The sequence below is a fragment of the Pseudochaenichthys georgianus genome, chromosome 9 (genome assembly GCF_902827115.2).
Source record: "Pseudochaenichthys georgianus chromosome 9, fPseGeo1.2, whole genome shotgun sequence".
Taxonomy (NCBI): Eukaryota; Metazoa; Chordata; class Actinopteri; order Perciformes; family Channichthyidae; genus Pseudochaenichthys; species Pseudochaenichthys georgianus.
This window is the reverse complement of record NC_047511.1, coordinates 44994937-45006542: the sequence shown is the minus strand read 5'-3', so window position 1 is coordinate 45006542 and position 11606 is coordinate 44994937. Positions and strand designations below refer to the sequence as shown.

General features: G+C 51.0%; 1 protein-coding gene and 1 pseudogene across 1 annotated transcript; both read right to left on the bottom strand.

Moving 5' to 3' along the window:
- Nucleotides 1-1039: 1039 nt before the first annotated feature.
- Nucleotides 1040-3059, bottom strand: LOC139434452 (uncharacterized). Its single transcript, XM_071204285.1, has 2 exons — nt 2030-3059; nt 1040-1948 (listed from the first exon to the last, which is right to left on the bottom strand). The coding sequence occupies exons 1-2, from the start codon at nt 2340-2342 to the stop codon at nt 1086-1088; spliced, it is 1176 nt and encodes a 391-aa protein (XP_071060386.1). The 5' UTR covers nt 2343-3059; the 3' UTR covers nt 1040-1085.
- Nucleotides 3060-10292: 7233 nt separating this feature from the next.
- The window catches only part of LOC117452697 (tripartite motif-containing protein 16-like), a 3396-nt pseudogene continuing 2082 nt past the window's right edge, over nt 10293-11606 (bottom strand).

Below are 11606 nucleotides of genomic sequence, written 5' to 3'. Positions count from 1 at the left end.
CATGGCTGTATTACCCAGCAATTAGTGTGTGAAAGATGGGTAAGTTTGCTGTGAATTTAAGGGAGATATGGCCCTTTCAAACACACCTCACGACTCCCATCAAAAGTGATTGAAATGTACAGGAATCTGTCCATTTCAATCACATTTGACGACCCGTCCAGGGTGACTTTCTTCCCCAGGAATTAGTGTCTGAAAGCCGGGTAAGATTACTTTAAATGCAGGGTGCACATGGCTGTATTACCCAGCAATCAGTGTGTGATAGCTGGGTAAGATTGCTGTGAATTTAAGGGAGATATGGCCCTTTCAAACACACCTCACGACTCCCATCAAAAGTGATTGAAATGTACAGGACTCTGTCCATTTCAATCACATTTGACGACCTGTGTAGAGTGGCTTTCTTACCCATTAGGTACACCGACAAAGGCACCTCTTCGGGGCCGCTCCAAGACCCCCAAAACACGGACTGAGGAGCTCCAGGATCCCTCCCATGTACCTCCAGAACCTCGAGCACCTTGGGTCCCCGGGCCCCCGAACTTAAGCACTCCCCCACGGACTAAACCAAGATGATCACACCCTCAAGAATCTCGTGCCCCTGGGAATCTTAAAGGGGGGTGTATTTTGCGGTGCTTAATCGTCCGCCCATCGGCACCCATAGTCGGCCTTCTTCACAGCAGCAGCACCCAACCTCCATGGAGGATTTTTCTCGTGCCCCTGGCAACACTTAAAGGGGGTCTACTTTGCGGTGCTTTACCATCCGCCCATCGGCACCCATAGTCGGCCTTCTTCACAGCACCACCTGCCCTGCTGGAGGTTCACACTTTAACTTTTTTTACCCTCTTCTACCTTACAAATCATCCCACACTTGAGCACTCCTCACTCGGACTAAACACCTCCATGCTACCACCAGAACCAGAATATCGTGCCCCTGGGGATCTTAAAGGGAAAAAACCCATAGTGGGCTTTAAAAACAGAACACTTAGTAATTTTAACAAACTTTATTTACAGTAATATTGACAGTAATAAATACATTCAAACAGGATATAACGTATTTACAAGGGGACTGATTACAACAACACACTGCATATTTACAAGTTGATCACTGGCAACAGTGGGTGAAGTTGGGGCAGAGTATGGCACCCTCTCTTCACCCATGTCTGAGGGGCTGTGTTCGGCCAGTGACTGGTCCCTCTTCGGGACATGTCTTGGTAGGGAGTCTTGGTAGGGAGCCGGGCTGTGCTCCTCTCCAGAGCTGTCACTGTCGATGTCAATACCCGCAAAAGTGTCTTCATTTCCCGCTGCTGCTGCTGTCGATGCCGCCGCCGCTGCTTGCAGTGACTCTGTGAAGAGTTTCGGACCTCGGCGTTGGTCATGTTGGAGTAGACCCCCGGACGGTGGCCGTAAATGCAGCTCCAATGAAGAGTCATATACCCATAGAGCAGGGTCCGGGTTGCGGTAGTCGGATTGCTGGCCATCACATCCAGGAGCTGAGGGATGCGAGTGGTGGTCGAAGTCAAGCATGTCATTAGGTCGTTGTGGCTCGGCAGACCTTCCATCTTGTCACGCTTCACTTGCATCTGGTGGATAAGTACTTTTCTCTTCAGGGACTTCAGGATGGCAACTACTTCCCGTTTGATTAAAATCATGTCGGTTTGGCTGAGCCTGCTCCCCTTGCACGGTGTGTCGGCCATGTACTTGAGAAAGTGTGATATATTCTTGATGTAGAAGTCGGAGGTCGTGACCTGAAGGCTTGACTTCATCAGGCTCCGGGACCACCCACGTATCCTCTTGAGATCCCTCAAAAAGAGCCAGTCAGACAGGCGATTGAAACCGTGTGCCATGAAACTGAGGAACGACTTCACTCTGCTTAGTTTGGAGACTGTGTTTTCCTGGAGCCTCACTGGTGGGTCGATACCTGCATAATGCTCCCGGTATCCTTGCAGATAATCCTCTGTGAAATATAAACAGTACTTTAATGACAACACATGGTGTGTTACAGAAACTGCATGTGTCACATAGCCAACACACTTACCCATAATCCGTGGGAATGTGATGTCCCGCATTATATTTCCCCGGCCCCTGCCCCGGAACCAGGGGGAATTTATGGGAGGGGAGGTTGACGAGGCCTCGGTATGCATGGATGCAGGCTCTGAGGAGCTGGATGAATGGGTGTGAGAGCCAGTGGGGGACTTGCTGCAGGCGGGAATGGGAGACTTGCTGCAGGAGGGACCTTTCGACTTGGACAGCCTCGTTGGTGTCGACTCTGTTCGGGGTCGTTTCTTCAGAATGACCCGCTCTCGTTCCTCCCCATCGAATGCGGGCATGTCCCCGGCCCGCTGATCCATCCTCTGTCACTTGTGCTTTATCCTCTGCTGCAACTTGCAGCGCAGGGATTTCACCTCAGCAGCATATGTCCCGCTGAGCCCTCACTGCGTTTGCCTCCAGCCTCCATTCTTTGCAGTCCGGGTTGTCACATTCATTCACCGGGGACAAGGGTGGAGGTTGTGACAGTATATCGTCGTCTGCCACCGTGTCAACAGCCCAAGCGGTAATCATTTCTATGGTGGGGTTTGTCATTCGGAGTTCATAAAGCTCCTTCTTGGCCACTGTCATTTTCATTTTATTTTGAACCACATGTAGTTCCTCCCGGGCCAGCTCAACATGGTCTCTGGCCAAGTGGCGATCCAGCCTTGTGCCGCGGTACTCGCATCCCAGAATGGTACAGGGATGGAGCCTAATGTTGGTCCGTCCGTTGGCCAACAACAGCAGAATTTTTCTTTCATCCAAGTTACGCACACCATGGCGCCTCTGCAGGTGCTTGCTCAGGGCACGGTAGGAACTATTACAGATCGGACAACGGACCGCCATCCGACCTGTATTCTTGAGCATTTCGGTACCGGGAAATGTCACCAGAATCGTGGGTAAAAAAGAAGGAAGCGTGAAAAGACTCACGAAAGGTGCACTCAGCTTATCTTCAAATCGGTGTTTGTTTTCATTTGCATCATGGTGCGGTGTCCCATTTAGGCACTCGTTAGGCGGGCAGAGATCCCTGTAATCTCCCCTCACGTTCCTCCAGAGTCTGGTTCTCTCAAAGGATACCCGACAGTTTCGGGTACGACAACGTGGGGATAACAGTATCCTCCGGGGAGGCATTGAACCCCTCTCACCTGCCCCCAGAGGAGGCAGGGGAGTCAGGTACCCAGAGGGCGCACGGTGGACGGCCAGGGCGAGGCCGCCACACCGCGCTGGAGTCAGGGTCCCGGTGAGGCGCAGGACGGAGCACCCGGCAGTAGCCTCCAGCAGACCCCCGCGCGGTTCCCTCGGAAGAGGTGGAGAGGCGGAGGGGTGGGTGTTTTCATCTGCTGGCGGGTTGCCGGGATAACAGTATCCTCCGGGGAGGCATTGAACCCCTCTCAACTGCCCCCGGAGGAGGCAGGGGAGTCAGGTACCCAGAGGGTGGACGGCCAGGGCGAGGCCGCCACACCGCGCTGGAGTCAGGGTCCCGGTGAGGCGCAGGACGGAGCACCCGGCAGTAGCCTCCAGCAGACCCCCGCGCGGTTCCCTCGTCCCTCGGAAGAGGTGGAGAGGCGGAGGGGTGGGTGTTTTCATCTGCTGGCGGGTTGCCGGGGAGAACGCCCTTAACGTTTTGTGAGAACCATGATTGGGGGTCATACAGGCAACCATGTTAGCCGAAAATAGTGTCTCGTTATTCCGTGAAAACTGCCCTTGAATTCCTCCAGAGACCAGTTTCACAACTTAAAGTTGTGTGAGAACCATGATTGGGGGTCCTCCAGGCAACCATTTTAGCCGAAAATAGTGTCTCGTTATTCCGTGACAACTCCCATTGCATTTCTCCAGAGTCGGAAAAAGTACAACTCAACTTTTGGAAGAACCAGAGAAAAGGGTGAAAATGGATATATTGTATCCGAAAATAGTGTTCCAAAAGGCGGGTAGAGTCCCCTGACAACTCCCCCTACCTTTCTCCAGAGTCGGAAAAAGTCTAAGTTAACTTTTTGGAAGAACCATAAAAAGGGGTGAAAATGGATCAAATGTATCCCAAAATAGTGCCTCTTGAGGCGGGTAGAGTCCCCTGACAACTCCCCTTGCATTCATCCAGAGACCAGTTTGAAAACTTAAAGTTTTGTGAGAACCATGATTGGGGGTCCTCCAGGCAACAATTTGATCCGATCCAAAGTGCTCATGAGGCGGATACATTCCTCCATGATTTCCCCATCATGTGATTATAGCTCGTTTTTTTCTAAGTGCTCTCAAAAACCGGGTTTCCGATTTCGTGCAGATGGTAGCTTGGAAAAGATGAATGCATTTTTTGGACGGAGGAGGGGAGGTCTCGTTTCCCCTCTCCGTTGTAAATTGCAACGGGGGAGTGCAAAAGTCTCCGGGGCTTCGTTCCGAAGCGCCGAAGACTTGACCCCCTCCCCCGTTGGCACTTTTCAAATACTTCATTTTTGATTATTTTAACATATAATTGACCGTTTTCTTTACTTTTTTTTGCTTTCCACGGGTGGGGGCGCATGGCAGGCCGCCTATGAGCTTCCAAATTCGGCCTGGAACCTCCGGGAATTATGGGATAAGCTCCATACACTGACGACTCCCATCAAAAGTGATTGAAATGTACAGGAATCTGTCCATTTCAATCACATTCGACGACCACCATTAAAAGTGATTGAAATGTACAGGAATCTGTCCATTTCATTCACATTCGACGACCCCATTAAAAGTGATTGAAATGTACAGGAATCTGTCCATTTCAATCACATTTGACGACCCCATTAAAAGTGATTGAAATGTACAGGAATATGTCCATTTCAATCACATTTGATGACGCATGCAGGGTGACTTTCTTCCCCAGGAATTAGTGTCTGAAAGCTGGGTAAGATTACTTTAAATACAGTGTGCACATGGCTTTATTACCCATGAAATAGTGTGTGAAAGCTGGGTAAGTTTGATGTGAATTTAAGGAAGATATGGCCATTTCATCCACACCTCACGACTCCCATTAAAAGTGATTGAAATGTACAGGAATCTGTCCATTTCAATCACATTTGATGACCCGTCCAGGGTGACTTTGTTACCCAGGAATAAGTGTCTGAAAGCCGGGTAAGATTACTCAGGGTATACAGGACTTTCACCCTCCCCCGTTGGCACTTAGCCGTTTTTCGAGAATTATCCATACTTCCATAACATGAGACCCCCGAACCCCGGAATTAAGCACTCCCCAACGGACTAAACCCAGATGTTCACACCCTCCAGAACTTAATGCCCCTGGTGAGTCAGAAAAGAGGTGTATTTTGCGGTTCTTTATCGTCCGCTCATCGGCACCCATAGTCGGCCTTCTTCACAGCAGCAGCACCCAACCTCCATGGAGGATTTTTCTCGTGCCCCTGGCAACACTTAAAGGGGGTCTACTTTGCGGTGCTTTACCGTCCGCCCATCGGCACCCATAGTCGGACTTATTCACAGCAGCAGCACCCAACCTCCAGTGGAGGATGTTATCGTGCCCCTGGCAACATTGGTAAACACTGGTAACATCTGTCTAGCCGCTGGCAGGAACTTGACATCGGAAGTTGACATCGCATTTCCATTGAGCGGACACGCGTACATGTGAAGGGCAAGTCCCACGATACCTCCGTCCATAAGGCTGACATTTGCCTTACATGTGGTAGCAGCGCTGGGCTGCTCTACGTCGTCCAGGTTGGTGGGATTCATCGCAGCCCCCCCACATCATGGCAAATATGAGGCGATTAAGGCCCTTCTTCTTAAGACATTTAGCTTATCTGCTAAGGAGAGGGCCCGCCAGTTACTTGACATTCAAGGCCTGGGAGACAGCAAGCCATCTCAGCTAATGGAGAAAATGCTAAATCTGCTAGGGGGGGAAGATCCCCGGATTTTATTCACGGAGATTTTCCTGCGTCACTTGCCTCCCCGGGTCCAGACGGCGCTGGCCAACACGCCTGTCACGGAGCCGCGTGCCTTGGCTGAGGAAGCGGATCGTTTTTTCCTGGCTACACAACAGCCCGGTGCAGAGACGTTAGCCGCGACGCGCAGCAGCCCATCTGCAGTCAAGACAGCATGGCGGGGGCCGGACACGGCTGTGGCAAGCCGGCGTGGAGACACCGGAGAGTGCTCTTACCACGCACGTTTCGGGACAAGGGCGAAGAGATGCATCGCTCCGTGCAGCTACAAACCCCCGGGAAACGGAGGGGCCGGCGCTCGGTAGTGGCCCTGAGCGTCGGCGGCACGTGCAGGCTCCTCTTCGTCAGCGATAGCGTTTCAGGGAGCCTGTTTCTGTGTGACACGGGCGCTCAACGGAGCGTAGTTCCCGCGTCGAGTGAAGACGTCACCCGGGGAGGGCACGGACCGCGATTGACGACGGCTAACGGCGGTCCCATTCGCACGTACGGCGTGAGGCCTATGTGTTTGTGCATCGGAGGACAGCGTTTCAGCTGGGATTTTGTGACAGCGGACATTTCTTTTCCCCTCCTCGGAGCGGATTTTTTGTGTGCTCATGGACTCTTAGTGGACGTTAAGAATAGGCGTTTGATTGATGCCTTGACGTTTTCTTCCCTCGTGTGCACACTTGGCAGCGCAGCATACGACGGGCTGTCGGGCTCGCTGTCAGGGGCAGACATGTTTCTCAGACTGTTGGCCGAGTTTCCAGACCTGTCGCTGCCCACCTTCTCTGCGCTTACCACTAAGCATGGCGTGGAGCACCACGTCACTACCGAGGGGCCTCCTGTCTACGCCAGGGCCCGGCGGTTGAACCCTTCTAAGCTGGCTGTGGCGAGGGCGGAGTTTGCAACCATGGAGCGCCTGGGCATTGTCCGCCGCTCTGACAGTCCTTGGGCTTCCCCCCTGCACGTCGTCCCCGAAAGGCGGGTTCCGCCCGTGCGGGGATTACCGCTGACTCAACGACGCCACTACGCCTGACCGCTATCCAGTGCCGCACATTCAGGACTTTTCGGCGCATCTGGCCGGTACAGGGGTGTTTTCCAAGGTGGACCTGGTGCGTGGATACCACCAGGTGCCCATGCACCCCCTGGACATTCCCAAGACGGCAGTGATAACACCTTTTGGACTTTTTGAGTTCCTGCGGATGCCTTTTGGACTCAAGAATGCCGCTCAGACGTTCCAGCGCCTGATGGATTCGGTACTGCGGGACCTGCCGTTTGTGTTTGTCTACCTCGGCGACATACTCGTCGCCAGCGCTTCAGTGCAGGAGCACCTGTCCCACCTCCGAGCCCTTTTCACACGGCTCAACGAACACGGATTAATCATCAATCCGGCAAAGTGCCAGTTCGGGGTGTCTGACATTGATTTCCTGGGGCACCGCGTCACCAAGGGCGGTGCGACACCTCTGCCAGCGAAGGTGGAGGCTGTTGCGGCTTTTCCTCGCCCGCTCACAGCCCGGTCGCTCCGTGAGTTTCTGGGGATGGTGACCTTCTACCACCGTTTCATCGCCCGGGCCGCACACATCATGCGGCCGCTGTATGAAGCGTTGAAAGGCAAGACCCCCGTCCAGGCGATCGACTGGACAGCAGAGGCGGACGTCGCTTTTGCTGAGGTCAAGACCGCGTTGGCTCAGGCGGCTTTGCTGGCACACCCATCATCTACGGCTCCCATTTCCATCACCACGGACGCGTCGGACTACGCGGTCGGCGCAGTGCACGAGCAGTGGGTGGAGGGCGCTTGGCAGCCGCTCGCCTTTTTCAGCCGCCAGCTGACGCCCAGAGAACGCAGGTACAGCGCCTTTGACCGAGAGCTCCTTGGACTTTATTTGGCCGTGCGGCACTTCCGTTTCATGCTGGAAGGCCGTGAATTTACGGCGTTTGTCGACCACAAGCTGCTCACCTTCGCCATTTCAAAAGTGGCGGAGCCTTGGTCGGCACGTCAGCAGCGGCAGCTTTCCTACATATCAGAGTTCACTACGGACATTAAGCACGTGGCTGGCAAGTCGAACCTGGTTGCTGATTGCCTCTCCAGAGTCGTCATCGGTGCCGTCCAGTTGGGCCTGGACTATACTCGCATGGCGGCGGACCAGGTCACAGATCCCGGCGTCCAGGCTCTGAAGGTGGAGGGCGCGGGGCTGCGCTTGGAGGACGTAGTGTTCGGCGACGCGGGCATTACCCTCCTGTGTGACGTTTCCACGGGCCTGGCGCGGCCTGTCGTCCCTGCCAGCTGGACGCGCTCTGTGTTCGAAGCGGTGCACGGACTATCACACCCCGGCGTTAAACCTTCGGTGCGCTTGGTGGCCGCGAAGTTCGTCTGGCATGGGCTGAAAAAGGATGTGAGGACTTGGGCCAGGGAGTGCGTGGCTTGTCAACGCGCTAAGGTGCACCGCCACACGAAGGCCCCGTTGGAGCGTTTCCTGGTGCCTGAGAGGAGGTTTGATCACGTCAACATTGACCTGGTTGGTCCGTTGTCTTCCTCTCAGGGGTTTTCCTACCTCCTCACCATGGTGGACAGAACGACCCGTTGGCCGGAGGCAGTTCCGCTCGTTTCGACATCAGCCGCAGACGTTGCCCGGGCCTTCATTGCAACGTGGGTTTGTCGTTTTGGCACCCCGTCAGACATTTCCTCAGACAGGGGCTCTCAGTTCACGTCCGAGCTCTGGAACGCTGTGGCAGGCGGTTTGGGGGTTAAGCTGCACAGGACTACCGCTTACCACCCTCAGGCTAAGGAAGATCTGCAGTGTTCTACAGCGGAGATGGTCTACGGTCAGCCGCTGAGAGTTCCGGGGGATTTCCTCCCAAATGCGTCAGCTCCCTGGTCTGCCACGGCCCAGCGAGTTTTTCTGCGTGACGCGGCGGAGGCTTTCGCTCCAGTCCCGACTACTCAGCACGGTGCGCCAGGGTCTCAAGTTCCCGCGGAGCTACGCTCAGCTGGGCAGCACGTCTTCATCCGTCACGACGCACACAGAGGCCCCCTGCAGCCCCCTTACGACGGACCTTTCCGGGTTTTGGAACACGGTGAAAAACACCTGGTGGTCGACATGGGCGGTAAGGCTGAGCACGTCTCGGTTGACCGGGTGAAGGCTGCTCACTTGGACGTGGACCGGCCGGTGGTGCTGGCTCGGCCGCCGAGACGGGGCCGACCCCCGGCTTTGATTCCTGTCAGGGAGTGTGGACCTGTTGTTCCGGTCCCTCCTCTGTCAGGGGCCGCACGGGCGGAGGTCGCTGTACCGACTCCGGTGCGCAGGTCTCGTGGGGGCAGGCGGATTGTTCCTCCCCGCCATACGGATTTTGTTTACACGTGAATTCTGGGGGGGCTTGTGTGGTGACACGTTATGGGACATAATTCACCTCTCTTATTGTGTTGCCACACGGACCCTTTAGTGGGAACACCTGGAGAGTTAGCCCCCATTCCTGCTAGCTCGTTAAGCAGAGCAGTTGATGTGTTGACCTCTCTATATTTAATGGATAATAAAGAGTGGAACTCCGTTCTGAATACACCGCCTCCGACTCCCTTTTCCTGGCGCTACACTACTACTCTTCTGTTTAACATTTTGGGTTACTTAATGTTACTTCATATTAAGGCTAATAAAAAGGACAAGGCTGTAATGCTAACTAACTGTAATGCTAACTAACGTGCTAGCTACTAACTAGGTAGCTAACTTGATCCAGCCACTCCTGGTCCTTTCATCAGACGGGAAGCGAAAGAACGAGCAAGACCCATTGCTGGTATGATAACAACCTGGTACTAAGCACACAGGCATCTTGTTAAAGTTATCTTATCTTAGCCAGCGCCATATAGATAGATTATATCTATATGGCGCTGATCTTAGCTATCTCTTAGTGGAAGAAAACAATTGTGACATCACTTACTCTGGGATTTGTAGTCTTTCTAGTTGCGTATTTTTCATTATATTATCTTATATATATCTTATATTTCAACAGTTTTACGACAAACTCTGACTTTTTTGACATGGAAATTATTTTTGTAAGATTGACAAACATCATATGTGTAATTCGTGGCACAATTCAAACGGGATCGAAAGATACGTTTTCTCTCTCCATTGACTTCAATACATTATTTTTCCGAAATAAGGTCTCACGGATCGGAAGTAGATGGGCGTGACTTCGCCACTCTATTGAGAGGAGAGAGAGTACTAACATGGAAATAGTAAAGGAATGAGTAAAAACAGTCTTCCTGGTTTAACTCGCGCTGAGCTTCATTAGTCTCAGATCACTTCCACATGTTCTCCATCAGCTTCGTAGCACCTTGGACATAACACAAGAAGAACATCCTGTTTTTGTTTTTGAAACACAAACCTTTATTAATTATCCAAACATTTAATTTGATCACACATCCCATCAGTAAAGTGTGTTCAATGATTTCATGATCAGTTTCTCTTTCTCCACCATGAATGTGTTTCATCTCAGCTGTTTCAGAATCAGACATGATTTCCTTATTGATTATTATCATGATAAGTTATGTTCTATAAAACATCAGAGTACCCACTTTCTATTTGGACAACAACAACAAACAACAACAACAACAACAATTAGTCTGCAAAACAATAACTGTAATATTATACATTTTATTTTCCCAAGCAAGGACTCTAAGCCAGTGGTTTTCAAACTGTGGTGGGTCGTGGAAGTACTGCAGGGGGGTCGCGGGAAGATTTTTTTATTTTATTATTTTCTCCTTTTAGCTTTGTGAAGCACCTTGAGATGACGTTGTTTTTAAAGTGCACCTATATAAATCAAATGTATTTTTATTATTATTATTCAATTGTAAACAAACACTGCTCGAAAATATCTCATTGGTCAGAGAGCTGTGGGCATAATGCTGCCTTTTGCAACATCCTACTTGTGTGAGATAGGCTTTTTCTGCTGTTGCTGCCATCAAAACGAAATACAGATCAAAGCTGAACATTGAGAATGAACTGAGAGGGGCAGTCTCAAAACAACAGCCCCGCTTTGAGAAGATCTGCAAGAGAAAGCAAGCACACACAATTAATTGATAAGCTATGTGTGGAATAGGAATGGTAAAGTGATGTGATCGTTTGCAACCTGCAGCAGAAATAGTAGTTAATTAATATATTTTCCTTAAAGAAATTTGAATTTAAAAATCTGCTACTCAGGGAAGAAGGCCAACCAGTTTTAATTAGGCCAAATTAATTCACAGTATCAATTACAAGCACTTCTGTTCATGTGTAATCCATAATAAAATATAAATATAGTTGGATCTTTATATCTTATTATTATTAGCAGAGAAAATGTAATGTTTTTACAACAATATACAATTAATCCTACCAATATAGATGGGAACCGGGTTGGGGGGTCCCGAACATATTTCCAATACCCAAGGGGGGCCCGACTGAAAAAGTTTGGGAACCACTGCTCCAAGCTATTTACAGGAGAATAATAAATGATGTACTTATTGATTATGATCACGACAGCAAGTCATATCATTTTAAATAAACACGTGATGATGAAACAAGTGTGATAACCATCTGGGAACTCGTGTGTTTGTTAATTTGGGCGACAATAACATTTAATCTGTCAGAATAATACATGTGATTATAAATGCCTCTGTTGTTTTAGAACCAGAATAAAATGTGTAGAATAAAAGAAGCTCTGCTGCTT